Source organism: Acomys minous (genome assembly GCF_964271855.1).
Source record: "Acomys minous genome assembly, chromosome: 16".
Taxonomy (NCBI): Eukaryota; Metazoa; Chordata; class Mammalia; order Rodentia; family Muridae; genus Acomys; species Acomys minous.
The window spans coordinates 9638160-9657169 of NC_140498.1; the positions used below are offsets into that span (position 1 = coordinate 9638160).

General features: G+C 48.4%; 1 protein-coding gene across 3 annotated transcripts in view; it reads right to left on the reverse strand.

Moving 5' to 3' along the window:
* Positions 1-12830: 12830 nt before the first annotated feature.
* SPECC1 (sperm antigen with calponin homology and coiled-coil domains 1) overlaps positions 12831-19010 on the reverse strand; it is a 256505-nt gene continuing 250325 nt past the window's right edge. For all 3 annotated transcript variants that reach the window (XM_084760864.1, XM_084760865.1, XM_084760866.1), the window contains one exon: positions 12831-16351. In XM_084760864.1, coding sequence (XP_084616990.1) covers positions 16262-16351 — 90 coding nt within the window. In that variant the 3' untranslated portion in view covers positions 12831-16261. The remainder of the gene's footprint in view (positions 16352-19010) is intronic.

Consider the following 19010-nt stretch of genomic DNA (forward strand, 5'->3'; position numbering starts at 1 on the left):
GTCACTTCAAGTTGACTTCTGTGACAAGCTGAAAGGAGGTTAAGTACCAAGCTCCTTGCTACCTCCACAGCGGGCACCCTGGCCAACGAGCCTCAGAGGTCATACTGCAGCCTTAGCTCATCCTGGGGTGTGTGACATGCCCTCGGGAGCTTGCCTGGGGATCCAATCTGCCTAGTTTTCTGGGAAAATCTCCAGGCTTTCCTAGCACAGTCTGGCCTCGAACTCACAGCCTGCCTGACTACTGCCACACACACCCCACCAAGATGATAATAGACTAAACCTCTGAAACTGTGAGCCAACCCGCCCAGCCCGAGTCACATGATTTGAACAGGTCTGAGGGAGCCATGTGACAATCTAGGGACAGCTGGATGAACTGAGGACAGCATCCCTGAAGGCCCTGCAAAGAAGGAGCAAACACTGGTGTGAGCAGTAAGAAGGTGGTGTGAGCCGCAGTGCGTGCGAGCCGGCTGCAGAAAGTGCAGTGGGAGTGGAGCGAAAGCTGCAGAAGCTTGGGTGGTCCAAGCATGGTGCAATTCGAGTTTTAAAATAGTACCTTTGAGCTGGGGAATGGTGGCATATGCCTTTAATCCCAGCACTTAGGAGGCAGAGGCAGGTGGATCACTGTTTTACCTGATAAGATTAGGCTGGGAGGGGACTCAGGCACTAAGGCGCTTGCTGTGCATGGGTGAGGACCTGAGTTTGGGTCCCAAGCACCCACATAAAAGCTGGACATGGTGACTGGTTTCTATAAACCCAGTGCCGAGGGAGGTAGAGACAGCAGCAACCCAGGAGTCATGGTGAGAGACCTGTAACTGCCTGGCCTAGCAGGAATGAGAGCATTCTAGAGCCTTCTGTTCCACACTTTGGCCATCAGGTTTTAAACCAAGGCACCTGGAGGAACTGGGATTTCTCCACAAGTTCCACTCTGAGAGAAGAAAAGGACCAAAGCCACAGGGATTCGTCTTCCAGAAGGAGATCTGCAACGTGTCAGAACACCTTGCAGAACAGGCTGGAGCCCAGACAGTGATGGGGCCACACCTTGCCCAGGGCTGCTTAGCTTTGCAAAACTCTAGCCCACTATTTAAACCTAAGCTTCATGTTAGGACCTCCAAAGATGGCCATGGGCAGGGGCTGTCACTGCATCTCTTTGTCCGTTTTCCCAATTTGGTCATGTTGAATAAATCTTCTTTTTAATGCTTTCACCATTATTAACGCATGTTTCAAGCAGCTTATTAAGGATGGGTGGCTGAGTCTGGCTGGTTAGGGCAGCCACAGCACAGACTTTGACCTAAGAATTGCTAACAACCTTGTCTCAAAATATAAGGTGGAGGGCGATAGTGGAAGGCATTCAGTGTCCATCTCTTGTCTCCTTATATAGACTCACACCCACCCACACCCACACACACCCCTGACACACACATACACACACACACACACACACACACACACACACACAGATACACACACAGTTGATTTTTTTTAAAACTGAAAACAATGAATGAAGCTGGAGAGAGCTCAGTGGTTAAGAGCACTGGCTGCTCTTGCAGAGGACCTGAGTTCAGTTCTCAGCACCCACATGGCAGCTTACAGTCCCCTGTGACACTAGCTACAGGGACACCTGTAGGCTTCAACTTTTTCCAAACCTACTTTATTTGGGGTTCTTTAATGCTTATACCCCCCTTCCAACCCACCTGCCCTAGATAGGAGAGAAAAGAGGTTAATGGGAACAGGAGAAGCAGACCTTTTTGGACTCAGTTCCTGGGAGTGATTCCCCTGGTGTAGTCGGCAGGATTTCAGCAGACCAGCAATTCAACCAAAGTTGCTGCTGGGACCTGGAACAGCAGCCGGAACCCGGAGCCCTGAAGCTTTCTCTGGAGCGGTTCTCTCTAGGAGTGTCTCTAAGTGGAGAGACGAACAGACAAACAATACCAAGACCCTAAAAGCCACCGCCTCCTCTCAGAGTCTGTACTAAGATGTGTTTCAGCTGGCAAAAACCAAACCCCTGCATGAGGTGGTTCGTCTTCTAGTGGATAAAGATCACCTGTTCTCTCACAAGTCCCACACTTGGGATCAAAACAAAAACATGGGTACATCCACTACAGGATGTACAGGTGTTCATCCAACAACACTCTTCTGGTTTCCACAGGTGCCCACACACATGTGTGCACACACACACACACACACACACACACACACACACACACACACAGAATAAAAATAAAATAATCTTTGAAATTATACCTGGCTGCTGGGTGGTGGTGACACACACCTTTAATCCCAGCACTCCAGAGACAGAGTCAAGAGGAGCTCTGTGAGTTCGAGGCCAGCCTAATCTACACAGAGAGTTCCAGGGCAGCCAGCGCCACTCAGAGAAATCTTGTCTGGAAAAAACAAAACATAGAGATAGAAACAGAGACAGAGACAGAGACAGAGACAGTTATTACTCCTGGCCAGAAGGATAGCTTAGTGGGTAAAGGCACTTACTATCATGCTAACAGCCTAAGTCTGACTTCCAGGACACGCGCGGTAGAGGGAGAGCATTAACTTGTCCTCTGACCTCCACCTATTACATGCACACAGACACATACTCGCATACATGTACACACAGACACATACATGCATGCACGCACACGAACACAGGAGTGCACACACACATACTACACAGACATATATACATATGCACACACACACAAATGGAATAACAATTTTAAAATTACTTTAAAGAAAAAAATAAGAGGGGCTAGAGAGATGGCTCAGTGGTTAAGAGTGCCGCCTGCTCTTCCAAAGGTCTTGAGTTCAATTCCCAGCAACCATATGGTGGCTCATAACCATCTGTAATGTAATATGGCGCCCTCTTCTGGCTTGCAGGAGTACATGCAAACAGAGCACTGTATACCTAATAATAAATAAATAAATAAATCTTTAAGAAATGCCCGCCATCTCATGCTTTACCCTCCGACGCCCTCTGATTTGAGCACATTTGAAAAGGGGCCACAGCTGCTAACTCGGGTTAATTATTCGGCTATTTAGAGCAAATGGAACACAGTCACATGCTGGCAAGCACGCAGTGAACAATCATGTAATCCCTGACCCAGAGCCCTCCTCTGCTTTGGGTTTGGGTCCTGGGGATGTAACCCAGGGCTCCAGCATTCAATGCACACATTACCACCGGGCGTCTCCTGCCTTTGTGACTCTGCTGGCTTTGAAGGGAGGGGGGTCTCATGCAGCGGAACACGCCTGGCATCAGTAATGTTAGCAAGCAACAGCATACGATTCCTGGTTAGAGGTTAAGTGTCCAAAGACACTTCTGGCCAGGCGCAGTGGTGCACGCCTGAAATCCCAGCACTCTGGGAGGCAGAGGCAGGCAGATCTCTGTGAGTTCGAGGCCAGCCTGGTCTACAAAATTAGTCCAGGATAGCCAAGGTTACACAGAGAAACCTTGTCTCGAAAAACAAACAAACAAACAAAAACTAAAAGACACTCTGAAAAACTGGAAAATTGCTAGCAAGTCGTGATCAAAAGCAAGAAAATGGTTGATTTTCACATAAACCTTAAATACTATTTGATTTTTTGATGATAGGCTTGTGTTCTTATGGGAAAAATAAAAATAAATATAAATGTATAGGACTATAAACCCCAAATAAAGGATTTCAACTAGATCAAGGAACCGTCCAGAAGAAAACTGGTGTACTCCTTCACATCCTTGGAATGGGTTTTCTAGCTTTGGCTTAACAAATGACATCATAAAAGAAAAGGTGAGTGAAGCAGAATAATCAAAACCCTGCATGGGGCTGGAGAGATGGCTCAGTGGTTAAGAGCGCCGCCTGCTCTTCCAGAGGTCCTGAGTTCAATTCCCAGCAACCACATGGTGGCTCACAAGTATCTATAATGTGATCTGATACCCTCTTCTGCAGATAAAGCACTCATATGCAATAAATAAAATAAATAAATCTTAAAAACCAAAAACCAAAACCCTGCATGGTAAAAGTGAGTGTCTGCCATAGGCCAACGGCCAAGAAAGCAAAGACAGGGGCATTTGCATCTCATATCACATGCTGTGTCTTAGGGTTATCATTGCTGTGACGTAACAAAGCATGACCAAACCGTCTTGAGGAGAAAAAGGGTTGTTCAGCTTCTGCTTCCACATCACTGTTCATCACTGGGGGAAGTCAGGACAAGAATGCAAATTGGCAGGAACCTGGAGGGAGGAGCTGAGGCAGAGCCATGGAGGAGTGCTGCTTACTGGCTTGCTCATCATGCCTTGCTCAATCTCCTTTCTTATAGAACCCAGGACCATCAGGCCAGGGGTGGCCTTACCCACAATGGGCTGGGTCCTCACCCATCAATCACTTATTAAGAAAATGTCCTACATGGTTCTCTACAGCCCAGTCTTATGGAGTCATTGTCTCGGCTGATGTTCCCTCCTCTCAGATGACTATAGCTTGCATCAAATTGACATAAAACTAGCCAGGACACACCATTTCTCTAAGGAGCAAAGGGCACCTAAGAAATATGGACAAAGGTTATGGGGAGGCAATTCACAGGGGAGGGAATAGGCGTAGGATTATAAAATAAACTCAAGCCCACAGTCAACAAAATGCACATGAAAGCAAACCCAGACAGTACTCCCACCAATCAGAGGGTCACAGATGGGAAGGTGGTCAAACTAACTCATCAAAGACAGAGCCCAGAAGACACACCCAGCCCAGTTCCTATCGAGAAGAGAAATGCACGTGCCCTTTGACCCCACAAGCATGCCTTGCATAATCCTTTCGGGATGAATGCATGCTAAGGATTACAGCACTAGCTTGAAAGCAAACGACCGTACACATCTGTTTGTCATCATGGGGTGACTTTACCTCCCAGAGTCTGGCTTCCACCTTGGCCCCAGTGTAATTCATCACAGAGCCGCTGTGGATTACAGATCATCTTGGGGCCCGTTCCCCACTACTGTAGTGAGCAGGAGTCCTGGCAATTGATAAGGAAGTCCACAGGCTGGGAAGGCCTAGGTCAGGTGCCAGGCGGAGACAGAGAACTCGGGCACGACTCACTCCTATTTTAAGAATTTATTGACGGTACTAACCTTGGAAATAGTATCCATCCATCCACAAGTCTGACCACCTCCCATCTTATTGTCACAGTGGCAGCTGTATTTCCATGTGAGCTCTGGAGAGACATATAAAGCCATGGCATAGACTATAAAGCTACATCAGCCATAAGGAAATAGTGATGAAACAAGAAATAGGAAACGCTCAGGCAGAATAGTGACAGGGACATCAATTCTTGAGGCATCTGTTACCTTCCTTCTTTCTTTTTGCTTTTTCTTGGGCCTTACTACATAGCCCCAACTGGCCTACTGTATGTAGAGCAGCCGAACTTGCACTTACAGAGATTAGCCTGTGTCTGCCTCCATGCCCGGCCCCTGGTCCATTTCTTCTCCTTTTACACAGTAGCTGTACCCAAGTGACTGAGTCTCAGGTCCGACACTTGGGATGGGGAGGTGCATGGATACTTTATGGGTGAGCCGCTATTTCCCATCCTTAGGCTTGCCTGGTTCCTCCTCTCAATACCTCAACTCAGAAATCTTCTGAGTCCTAACCTGCGACTCTCAGGAGCAGTCCTTTCCTTGGGATCCACTCTGCTTGCTTCCTTCTCACGGACTCTCACCTATGAACCCCTTAGTAAACTCTTCTCAAAGCCCATGAAACTGATGCTTTGAGTTTGCAAGACAAAGACACAGAAGGCTTGGCCCAGGGTGGCTTTGGTGACCATTGGTTTTTCTGGGACCCTAGCTCTCCCTGTCCCCAGCTATTACTCCCAAGAAAGCCTCCTTTGCTTTCAAGAACCCACCTCCCTCCCACTGCCTTCTACCCTACATCAGTAGTAGACGTTATGCTTGTAGGAAAATTCCATGGAGCAGAGAAGGAATGAGAGAGTGTTCGGCTCGGTGACTAAGAGAAAGAGTTCTATAGTCTGAGCTAGAGAGGGGCAGGACGGAGTAAGCTCATGTATGTTGTGACTGAAAGAATGGCCCTGGCAGGACTACAGAATGCCAGGGAGAGAGGCCAGGGAACAGCTGGCAGATGGGGGACTTCTCACTCAGTATTTTCTCATATTAAAACTATGTTTTAGCTAGGCGGTGGTGGCGCAAGCCTTTAACCCCAGCACTCGGGAGGCTGAGGCAGGCAGTTCTCTGTGTTTTGAGGCCAGCCTGGTCTACATAGTGAGTTCCAGAACAGCTGGATCCACGTAGAGAAACTCTGTTTCAAGAACCAAAATAAAATAAAAGGGCACTTGTGTAGTCTTCCCCTTGCCAACTGGAATGCCAGTGTGATAACTACAACTCTGACAGCTAATGTGGCTCCTGATGCCAAAGGTCGCGTTCTTAGGGATGCCACTCATGAAATGCTCCTGGACTTGTGATACTTCTGTGAAGCCAACTGCTGTGCAAGCAATGATGAGCTCAGGGCATGTGACAAAAGGCCAGTACCGATTCAGATATTTTAATAAAGATTAGGGGCCAAGGGGCTGGGGAGATGGGTTAGTGGGTAAAAGTGCTGGAAATGTCAGCATGAAGACCTGAGTTTAAGCGCCCAGAACCCACATAAAACCAGACACTGTACTGTAAGCATCTGTGATCCCAGCATTCCTTGGGTGAGATGAGAGGAAGAGACAGGAGAATCCCCCTGAAGCTGCCAGGCCAGCTAGCTACAAAGCCGCAGAGGCAATAAGAGTGACTCTGCCTGAAAATAAAGTGAAAGGCATGGCACCTATGTTATCCTCTGACTTCCACTGATATCACAAATCAAATACATGTGGGGGGTTGTAAAAATAACAGGACTGAAAATTAAAAAGGCTACAGCTGGGGCTGTAGCTCAGTGGTAGGGCACTTACTTTAACATACACAAGGCTCTGGATGTTATCCCCACCACCACACACCCACACAGCCTCTCGTTTATGGGCTGGGGATGTGACTCAGTTGAGAGAATGCTGGTATAGCATACATAAAGTCCTGGTCTCAATCCCTTGCACCACATAAACCAAGTGTGGTGGTTCATGCCTGTGAGCCAGTACTTGAGAGGCAGGAGGATCTCTGTGAGTTCGAGGCCGGCCTGGTCTAAAAGCGAGTCCAGGACAGCTAAGGCTACACAGAGAGACTCTATATCAAAATAAATGAATGAATGAATAAATAAATAAATAAATAAATATACTGTGAACAGAAATATAGTGGGTGAGTTCTTTGAACCCCACTCCTGAAGGGAATGGGGGTCTTTTTTTTTTTTATAGCAATGAAAGGAGTCATCTAGCCTTTCCTGCTGGGTCATTCTTGGGTCCTATTTGAACAAAGTTCAAAAGGGCAGCTCACTCTATCTTGAAGTAGTAAATTTTATAACCCACTTGTCCTGCCTGAGAGTGGCCATTTGGGGTGAGGCCAGGAGCCAGCATAAGTAGACTCCAAGTACGAATGGATCACAAGCCACTGGGGGGTGGCGGGTGGCGTCCTACTTGGCTTCCTATTACTGTAATAGAACTCATCAAAACTAAGTTAAAGACGACAGGACCTAGTCTGCATACACTTCCACACCTCAGTCTATCACGGAGCAGTCTATCTGTGCAGGGGCTCCGGGTAGGGAGCTAGCGGCAGGAACTGAAGGGGAGGGCCCTGCTTACTGTCCGTGGCTCCCTCAGCCTGCTTTCTTGTACAGCCCACAGTGAGCTGGGCCCTCCCACTTTCCTTATGAATCAAGAAGATGCCCCCACGGGACATGCTCACAATCTGATGAGACAATTCCTTTTCCCTGATCCTCTAGTCTGTGTTAAGTTGGGTCAGGCAAGGGGTCAGCTAGAGGGTGGAGATTAATTTTTTATTTTTATTTTTGCTCTTCTTTCTTACTACCCATCAGTGTTGCAGCTTTGGGCTTTTCTCCTAGGGTTTTTGTTTTTGTTTTTTGAGGGGTATATGTTTCTTACATTGTTTAAGAGCATTTTTTTTTAGATCTCCTTGCCTTACTATTATACACATGTACTGATAAATACTGAAAGGATGTGACGTGGCTATCTAGTTCTGATGTGGTGACATGATTTGCACTCTTACCTTTCAGTATTTCCTGTCACAACTGCCACTTTAAACCAATGAGGACCCCATCACCAGATACAGATCTTCTTTCTGGTTTTGTAGCTTCAGAATTCCAGTTCAAAGAAGACAATAATCTCCACCGATGGGATAGTAACAAGAGCGTTGAGTCTCAGAAGCAGCTTTCCAGAGGCATAGTGGGGGCTACAGGGGACTTCTTTGGTCTATTTGAGGCCTGTCTTAGGGTGGGGGTTCAATTTGTTGTAGATACTTTTCCACCAAATCAGGATTTATTCAAAGAATTTGGGTTGGGGAAGTCATCGCTTTTAAAGTAAGCACTCCGTGATAAGCTGCAAAGGAAATCAAGACCTTAACATTTCAAAACTTTTTTGAAGCTTCAAAAGGAGAGTTCCCCCCAAGGTCTTCTGGGACAGGCTTCAAGCTGCATTCCTCTGGACACTCTGGTTGGGTGAAAAGGTTTAAAACCCTGGTTTGAAAGATATTGAGTCAGCTGGGGGTGATGGTGGTGGTGGTGCACACCTTTAATCCCAGCACTAGGGAGGCCGAGGCAGGCGGATCTTTTTGAGTTTAAGGCCAGCCTGGTCTTCAAAGGGAGTCTAGGACAGTCAAGGCCACACAGAGAAACCCAGTGTGGGGGAAAAAAAATACTGAGTCCATACTGACTAGATCATCTACAAACCCAGCCAGGACCTGCATGCAGAAAGGTTCTCTAAAAGGTGAGAGAAAGAAGTTTTCACCCTGTCCATGCAGCTCCAAAGCCCAGCTCAGGGACCCTCCCCTCCTTGGCCACCAAAAAAGGAGGAAGTAGAGTTGGGTTAAGACTAGAAACTGATCTGTGGCCTTGACAGGTGGCGGTCATAAGTGACTTCTTTTTCTTAAAAAGTTATTTAGAGCCAGGTAGTGGTGGCACATGCCTTTAACCCCAGCCCTTGGGAGGCAGAGGCAGGCAGATCACTGTGAGTTGGAAGCTAGCCTGGTCTGCAAAGTGAGTCCAGGACAGCCAAGGCTACACAGAGAAACCCTGTCTCGAAAAACAAAAACAAAAAACCAACCAAACAAAAAAATTATTTATCTTTATTTCATGTGTATGAGCGTTCTGCCTGCATGTACATATGTGCGCCATGTGCATGAACTGGTGCAGGAGGTCAGAAGACGATGTTGGGTTTCCTGAAAATGGAGTTACAGAAGGCTGTAAGGCACTACATGGGGGCCAGGAACCAAACCTGGGTCCTCTCCAAGAGCAGCCAGTGCTCTTAGTCACAAAGTCATCTCTCCAGCCCCTCATGGTGGACAGTGGTGGCCTCAGGGACAAGAGGTTATGGGTGACCCTGGAGAGAAAAGTTTCAGTGCAAGAGTGCAGGGAGAGACGGTACAGCAGCTACTGCCACCATCATGTCTTCAAGTGCAGGCCTCTTTCCATTGCTGCGGAAGGAGCAAAGTGAAGACCCATATCCTTGTCCACTCTTTGCCCTAGGGAAGGCTGCCCTGGGGATGGGGGCCCTGTGGATGCAGACAGCAGGGGCCAGCCTCTGAGGCTCGACAGAGCATGTTACCAGATCGGAACTGAGGCCAGAAAAAGCCCTCCCTTCACTTACCACCCATGTCTGAAGACTACCTGGGAGGCTCCCTTCGCTCTGGTGGCCTAGGATTACCTGTCTGCCTTTCCTCCATCACATCCCAACCTGGCCTGGCCACTGGACTCAGCTGCTGGGCTATGGGGGCGCTGAGGGTGATGACTTAGTGTCAACATTTGATTGGCTGGCACTGCTTTGCTGCTGGAAGCGAGTTGGCCCTGCTGGGTTTGTCCTAGCATTGGGCACTGTACTGCACCCTAGTAAGTACTGGAGGAGACCTCAACCTGGATCTGCACCTATTCCCCAAAGCTGTTTTCTTCCAGGCTACCCTGTGCTCACCCCAAGAAGCCTTACCTCCTGATGGACTGCAGGGATCAAGGTTGTTTCAGACAATGCCCCGTTCACGCACACAGGGGTAGACACACTGGCTGCCTCCCAAGTACCATACCAGGGTCTCAGTATCTTCCTGAAGAACGCATCTCTAGGGACTTCATTTCTTCCCACCTTTTATTTCTTTTAAAACATTTTTTTCCTCCCACCTTTTAAAGAGATTGCTGAACAGATTGGACAGGTCTTTAACCCTTTGACCTTTGAGAAAACACTCAAGATTCAAAGTACAGCGGTTCAGCAAGTCTTGAGCAGGTGGGCATCTACATTGTCTAACCTGTAAGCCAACAATCATTTGTAGTAATTTGTTACAGCAGCAACAAACAACAGATACAAAGCCAGCAGCCAAACAGTCCACGTGAATGGTGTGCTTCCCAGACTCCAGCCTGTGGGAAAACAGGGAATAAGTGTTTCTTTGGGCTCCAAAAACCTGAACTTCTTGGCCCTAAGAAGGCAGAATGCAAAGTCAAGGCAGAAGCTGGGCGTCCTCTTTTGTATCAAAACAACTAACACGTGACTACTTTGGGTACATGACTGCAGACTGCAAAGGCAGGTAGCCAAGGACAAGCCTCTTCTTCCCCTCCCCTAGACAAGAGTGGCTGTAATCGTGAGCACAACAGATGGGTCTGAAAGGCTTCCGCAGGCTGCTGAAGAACATGTATCTTCCAGGTCACTGTGAGTTCCCATCCCTCTTGCCTGCCCCAACGCTCTGGGTGGTGAGATTTTTGCCTCTCTTAGGAGATTTTTGCCATCTCCAGCCAGACGATTTCTAGGATCAGCCTTCTTGAACGGTGGCCAAGCCTTTGGAGGTCACATGAAGCAGCTACGCTTTTCCCATGTCCCATTTTCTATTTTGTCTCATTTTTCAGATACAAGGGAAATGGCCACACTACGGAGGGATATAAATAGCGGGGCCAGCTGGACAGATGGAAGGATTGATAGCCCACTGGCCAACCTTCTGAAGTGTTTCCGGCAAATCTACTTACGGAATTTTTTCCTTTTGATCTAGAAAAATCGTCACCTGAAGCAGGTGAAATAAGACGAATTCCTCTAAAGAGCCCAGAAGACTCCAAGACTGAGGGGAATGTATTAGGTCACTTCATTCATGAGTCCAGACATATTACAAGTAAAGGAAAAAGGAAAAATGACAAAGGTCTTGGGGAGGTCAGGTTTCAAGTTTCATTCCAGGGCCTTTCCCACTTATCAAGCTGGAAAATGCTGGAACAGATTGTTCACAAGATGGACCACAGGCTGGATGGACCATGGTATTCATTTCCGGAACTGATCTCCAAGTAAGAGGGCAAGGAAGTGGCAGCTGGACCAATGAATCAAGGCCTGTATAACCACCGCTTATTAGGTTTAGGCATCATGATTACAGAAGTCAGCACTTGGCCCTCAAGCAGCTCAGACTAAAGTTTATATCGCCTCAGAGCAAAGCCCTTCGCAGCAGAGAGAAGGTAGCTGTGTGCCCAGGGCTCAGTGCATAGGGCCGCTAGGAGCTTCTCATTGAATTCAGCTAACTCATGAGCCACCGAAGCTGTGGCTTGAGCACATCTCCCTAAGGTTCATGTGCTAGAAACTTAGTGGCCAAAGTCCAACTGTTAGCAGGTTCCGGAGGTAAGTGGGATTGAGTTGTGAGGGTTGGGTTCCCTGAGCGCATTGGTGGCTTCACAAGAGGAAGGGACCAGGACTAGCATGCTGTTTCCTTACGACCTCTGCCAAATTATGATGTGGCCTGACTACCTTACCAGACAGCAGTGCTAGGCTCTTAGAGGGTCCAGACTTCAGAACTGAGAACTAAATAAACCTCTATTCTTTATAAAGTACCCAGGTCATCACATTATGTTGTGGCAACAGAAACTGCCTGAGACAACAGTATGGGGAATCTGGTCTTAGAAAGGAAGATGCCCTTGGGTTCAGGGTTGCCAGGTAACCACCTCAAAGCCAGTTTACCCTACCAGTGAAGTACATACGCAAAGGTGGCCCAGTCGTGGAATGCCCATGGATGGTGCTTGCTTAAGTAGACAGCCAGGTCCATAGGACAAAACCTGCTTGACAAGCTTCAAAGAGCAGCAAATATGGAGATCATTCCTCAGTGCAGAGAGACACTGGCCATCTGTGATGGGCCCACTATGCCTGTGGACGAGTCAGCAGGGGTGCAACACATGTACACATGTCAGGATGCTACAGGACAATCGGATGTTGAGCAAGCAAGACCTGGTATCTCCAGGCACGGCCTTTCCTGTCCCTTCAGACCGAGGGGGAAGTGGTAGCCCTGGAGCTGACCCAGTGTTTGATTAAGTCTTACCAGTGAACGTTACCCTGAGACGTTGTGGCCTCAGGAGAAGGCCAGGTAGTGGGGCTCCCTTGAGAGGAGAGAGGGACGAGGACTCTAGGGTGGCCTGACTTACCTAGGAATGGAAGCTCCCAGAAAGCCACTGGCATTCTCTACTAGGTGCTTTTTCTTTTCATTCACTTGCATCTTCGATCTTGTCATAACTTTTAACAACACTGTGTGTGGTGTCCCGGGCCCAGGCAGCCCACTTCCTTAAGTACACTGGGACAGTTTGGCAGCATCCAGGTGCTGGAATCCACATATCGTTCTGTAGCCACAGCCAGACAGCTGCGGACTGATAGGGCAGAGATGTCACCTGTGGTGGGGACTGTGAAGTGACAGGGAACATGCAGGGAGAGGATGGCTTTAAGAAGACTCAAAGCAAATTTGGTGCTTTGAAAGAAATGCTGATAAACATCGCCAGGTGAAAGAACCAAACTGAGACAAAAACAAAATATATTTATTAGAAATATTACACGGCGGCACACCCTACACTTCTGTTAGGAGCCGACCTCTGATAGTATGTCACATGTGGGCAGAGCCTGGTGCTATCTAGTGTGCCCTTGATGAGAAGGAGGTCACAAATGTAGCAAGTGCATCCAACTAATGTAGTTACAGTCAGTGAGCTACTCGGGGTGCTCCAGATTCAGAACTCCAACCTCAGTCAGGGTACCTGGGCATCCAGGGGCTCCAGCAGATGCTGGAAACACTTCTCTTCAAATGTCAGGGGGCGGGGCACCTCACACTGGAATACTTAGGGACTTCTGGATTTGGTGGGTGTGTCTGCCCCTAAGGGTCTCAGCTCTCCAGTTCCATGGACCAGTGACAGGTGGCAGGGAAGAGAGAAGTCAGAAACTGGCAGGTGGCTGGTGCTTGTGGGAGATAGGATGAGAATATGCCCGATATTCATTACTGCTAGAAAGCTGACTGCTTTGGGACGGCCCCACCCACCTTCAGGGGCTCTTTTGCCCAGACCAGTCCCAAACTCCCAGGCTCAACTGATTCTCCTGCCTCTGTCTCCAGAATAGCTGAAGGCACAGGCGGTGGCACTGTGCTTGGCATGACATGGATTTCTGTCTCCCAGGCACGGTTTGCATTCTGGAAGGTCTACAAAGCTGAGGAACCATTCGGTGAAAAATGAGAAGTAAGGACAAGCATAGAAACTAAAGGGAGAAGGGCCTAGGGAGAGGGCTGGTCCTCGGAATGCTGACCCCGTGGGCAGTAGCCTCAGCCCTGCCGTCCATCACAGGTGCAGACTCCGCTCAGTGCACAGAACCAAGACTTCCCTACATGGGCCTTGCATTCTGCAGCTTCCTTTGTGCTTAGCTGAGAGCAGATGGAAAAAAACAAAACAAAACAAAACAAAACAAAACAAAAAACATGGCTATGAGGCTTTTGACAGCCTCCAAATGATAGTTTGCAGAGAAGAAAAGCAAAGAGCCAAAATATATACTAAAGCTGGGCGAGGCATCTAATCTCAGCACCTGGGAGACAGAAACAGGAAGATCAGGAGTTCAAGGAGAGCCTGGGCTACATGAGTTCTGTTTCACAAAACCCCAAACAAAGCAAAACAAACAAACAAACAAACAAATACCCCAAGAAAATTTAAGGCACCCCCTGTGCTGGTGCTCTTAGCTGGCCATTTTCCAGACCCATGATGGAGAAGTGGGGTTCTGTCAGCCATGCCTACCTTCCACCCTGCCCCCGTCACCAGCAGCACCTGCTTCTATTGGGAAGGATGCCAAAGGAGAACACAGACAGGAACAGATGTGGTTGGCCAGTCCTTGGCGACTAGGTTCTCACCGCAGGGAGGGTGGGCCCTAAAGTGCCTCCATTTGCAATAAGGAACGGTAAGGTGTCTGGAGACCAGCTTGGAGCCTGCTCTGCAGAGAGCTCCCAGGTTTTTAGACAGCACCCTGAGAAGAGCCAGACACAGACTACACTCCCATGCCTTAACAGCGGCCTCTCCTACACAGCTCCTGAGAGTCCCTGTGAAGAACCAACACCTAGCTGTGTGGGACTGCACTTCTCCTCACGGGGCAAAGCAGAGGCCTGCCGACAGCGAGGGCGCACCATCAATTAAGTCAACTCAGAGGGTACCTCAAGTGCCAGCTTGACTCTTTCACAGAATGGGGGGGTTGGAGGATGGGGGGGTTGCCTGGAGCTTCTACCTGGAGACGAAGAGGCCTGTGTTCACAGCTGACGGTGATCCCTAAACTGCTCAGGCACTCCTGTGGGGGAGCATAGGTGGGTAGCGAGGGGGAGGGATGGGGCGGGACACGTGTCCTCCCCCTCTGCGTGGCTGCTATCCATCAGCTCTGGAGAACTGTGAGACTATGCAGGCTCCGTCTCTGCTCCGTTCTGGTCATTCTGACTCACCTGATCTGAGAGAGGGTCAGGCATGCGTCGCTAGAGGAGTCCCAGGGGAGCTGGATGGAGCCTCAGCCAAGGACTACAGATAGAGCCTGAGGCCCCAAGGGGCTACATGAGCTTGAGAATCAGTGCTGCTGCACCCAGCTGTCACCCAGCAGCGGGATAGACTGGGGGGAGGGACAGAACCCAGGTCCTCCAAGGACAGGGACTGGGCCAGCAGAGTGGCTCAGATAAGCAGGCAGAGAGTCACTATAACTATGGCGGTCCTTCTCAGGGGTTGCTGTGACCATGGTCCTTTGTCAGAGGACCAGCACAGGGCTATTTGGCACTTAGAACAGTAATGGGTATTTGTGAACACCCAACTGTCTGAGAGAGGGGCACCCTCAATTGCTATGAAGTGCACATTAATTAGTCTAAGAAAAATAGCCAAGAGCCTCTAGACTTTAGGGTCTAGAGCCACCGGGCTTGAGCACTCAGAAAGGGAACCAGCAGGGTGTCAGGAGAAAGTGTGTGTCTCTGTTCCCCTGCAGACAGAGCCATCGTCACTGCTCCTAATAACGTCTTTCACTAGGCAAATGCAAAAAGGCCCCATGAGTACCAAAGGCCAACTCTGTTCTTCCAGCCTGTGGGACTGTGCAAATGTGCAAGGAGCTCACTGGCACAGGCTGCTTCACACACGTAAGTGACTTCTGTTGAGTTCTTGAGTTCGACGTGTTGGGTAGATATGTGTGTGTGTGTGTGTGTGTGTGTGTGTGTATGGGACTGTAAATAAACAGCGGGGCGGAAGGTGCTGTGGACAATGGTCATGGCTCCTAGCAGCCAGGACACCAGTGCTGCACTCAGGGTGTGTGGTTAACGTGCAAGCTGGCTGGCCTCCCGTGGGTCCTCAGCAAGGCATCCAAGTAGGGACAGTGAGAGCGATGCAGTGTCATTAAATCCTCGGCTTCCTAGAGCTGAGCACACTACTTCCCTGGTCCATGTGTTTGCAGGTTGCTAAGAAGCAAAAGCTGCTTTTGTTTGTCTGTTTTGCTGGGTGTTGTTTTATTTGAGGGGTAGGCAGCTGGCAAGGACAAAGTTTTGAATGGAGCAAAGCCAGAGAAGTCTTAGAAAAGGCGAAGGAGAAGAAGGAGGAAAGCTAAGGTGACTGAAGCGCTGCTTGTGTGCATGTAGGCCATGTGTGGGCAGCAGATGGGCCTGGCAACACTCTGGACTCTCACAGAAGAGCGCCTGGGTTTGGGGACCCAGTGTGTGAGAAGTGGGGCCTGCATCTCTAGAACCTTCCCATTGGGAGCGAGGAGTCCTGAGCATAGGCTCCAGGCACATTTGCAGCTGAGGTGGGGCCAGCTCTGCTTCTCGATGGAGTGCTGGTCCACTTGGCGTGAGCCTTCCTTGGAAATCCAGCCAGCCAGGCGGTGGGCACAGCAGGTGTGGTGGACAGTGAGCGGGCGCTACCAGGACAAACCTCGGCTAAGCGGCAGCTACTTCTGTTGGGTCTGTTTATGTCTCAAAGTACTTGTAGATCTGAGCCACATACTGCATCACACTCTGCCAGTCAGGCCGGTCCGTGTACAGCATCTCACTGAGCTCCTGCAAGGGAGAGAAACAGTCAGAAGAGGGATATCCCAGACCCTTTTTAACCAAGGGATTTTGATACAGGTCAGCGCAGGTACTGACTGGATACCTTGCACCAACAGGCACTAAGGTGTAGGCACACACAGAGTGCTGAGCTCCGCTTTTCAGCAGCTTTACCTGGGAGGTATGTCCTTTTCAAAACCTAAAGACACACATCTTTAAACACAGTTACAATTCTTTTGGTGTTTCCAGACAGGGTTTCTCTGTGTTTGCCTTGGCTGTCTTGGACTGGACTGGCTTTGTAGACCAGGCTGGCCTCGAACTCACAGTGATCTGCCCTCCTCTGCCTCCCGAGTGCTGGGATTAAAGGCGTGCGCCACCATTTGGTTACAAACAGTCACCATTCCTTAGAGAATGGTTTAGGCGGGTGGTGGTTTTGGCACACATCTTTAATCCCAGAATTTGGGAGGCCAGCCTGGTCTACAGAGTGAGTTCCAGGATAGCCACAGCTACACAGAGAAACCCTGTCTTGAAACCCCCCAAAACCAAAAACCATAAACAACAAAACAAACAGAAGTAACCTAAACGCTGGGCGTGGTGGCACATGCCTTTAATCCCAGCACACCGGAGGCAAAGGCAGGTGGATTGCTGTGAGTTCGAGGCCAGCCTGGTCTACAAAGTGAGTCCAGGACAACCAAGGCTACACAGAGAAACCCTGTCTTGAAAAACCAAAAAACCAAAAACAAAAGTAACCAAAAGAAGAAGGAAAAAACAAACAAACAAACAAACAACAACAACAACAAAAACTAACCACACAACAAAACAAACCACCACCGACAACAACAACAAAAAGAAAATGGTTTCTATTTTTCTAATGGGCATATGAATGTAGGTCTAGTGTCTAGGCCCCCACCACAGTGGACACGTTTTCACGCATTCTGTGTCTCTCCAATGGTCATCCTCATGTATTGTTTCCAGGCTGCTGTACTTCAGTGGGTGTGCACTGTCCGTACTTTCCCTCTGCTTCTACTGCACTGCACTTTGCCCTAGGTAGGAATCTCTTTCTGCCAAATTAGTTCCTGGAGAGCTAGTCATGGGCTTCCCACAGATGCCTGCAGTCAATTTAAGCATGTGCCTTACTATTGTTATTTCCATTTAGTGTCTTGTCTGGGGCTTTCTTTGTCCTTCCTTCCTTCCTTCCTTCCTTCTGCTGTGTTCAGTGATTTTTTTTGGGGGGGAGGCCATTTAGTTTTATTAATTTACTTCTTTGGGGGGCTAATTTTGCAAGCAAGCATGGTCAATAAGCATGTATAAGGGCAAGGCTGAACAGTGACAAGGCAGTTGGGGGGGCAGGGGGGGAGGGCTCAAGACCCGGCAGGATACTGTGACAAGGCAGTTGTGTGTGTGGGGGGGCCTCAGGGCCCGGCTGGATACTCTGCCAGCCTCTTTAGAACATGTTTAATTGTTAACTTTGGGACTGGAATTGGAGTCTTCTGAAGTCGTAACAGAACATAAGGCAGAAGCAGAGACGCTATGGAAAAAGAGGCTGAACTGAGCACTTGTGCTCTTGGGTGATGACAGATAGCTGTCAATCAACCACTGGCTCAATATCTGATCATTTCTCTTCTGTTCTGCTCCTTGGTCTTGCTAAAATGACAATAAACCACAATCACCCGGAAGGTACAAAGGGAGCAAGAGGGCCTTCCACACAGTTCTGCCCAGAGAAATCTTTGGGAAAAAAATGGAGCAGGGATTGTTACTGATGGGATGGCCATGTGATAAAGACTGTCCAGGCTGATTAGGACACAGAGGTGCCCTGGCATGCCTACGAACTCAAGAGAGACAGCAAACTTTCCTTTCGGTAGGGCAGTTCTCAACCTTCCTAAGGCTGTGGCCCTTCAATACAGTTCCTCATGTTGTGGGGACCCCCAACTATAACATTATTTTGTGGCTGCTTCATAACTGTAATTTTGTTACTTTTATGAATTGTAATATAAGTATTTTTGGAGCTAGAGGATTGCTGAAGGGGTCCTGACCCCAGGGTGAGAACCTCTGCTGTAGAGGGAGGTGTCTTCAGTTTCAGATGATTTCAAAGTACAGTTACAAGTCACAGTTTTACTCAGATGGTTTCATACCAGCAATCACTGAATAAAAAACAATTTGGTACATGGTTAACATGGCATCCGAAAACCTCTGAAGAAAAGTTTTACACAATTCAGGAGGAGGAAGGTAGGTTGTCCTAGTAATAACCTCATCACATATGGCATTAGTTTAACTGCCCAAACCCAGGCCCACATATTCCATCAACCACATATGGAAGAACTAATGCCAATTATTCACTCTCCAAAATTGGAAGATGAGAGAACATTTCCCAACTCATCCTGTGAAACCAGATTAGCCCACCTCAAGAGCTAGTCAAAGACACTGCAAGAAAACTGTATGTTTCTCAGATAAGTAGACACAAAACTACTAGTAAATTGAAAAAAAAATTAGTAAACTGAATTTATCAATCTATAAAGTAGGACCTATCATGACTAAGTAAGCTACGCAAAGCTGATTTGATGCTTTTAAATCAATGTAATTCATCCTATTAACAGACTGAGAAAAAAATATGATCAACAAACTTCAGAATCTATTCATGACCAAAAAAAAAAAAAAAAAAAAAAAAAAAAAA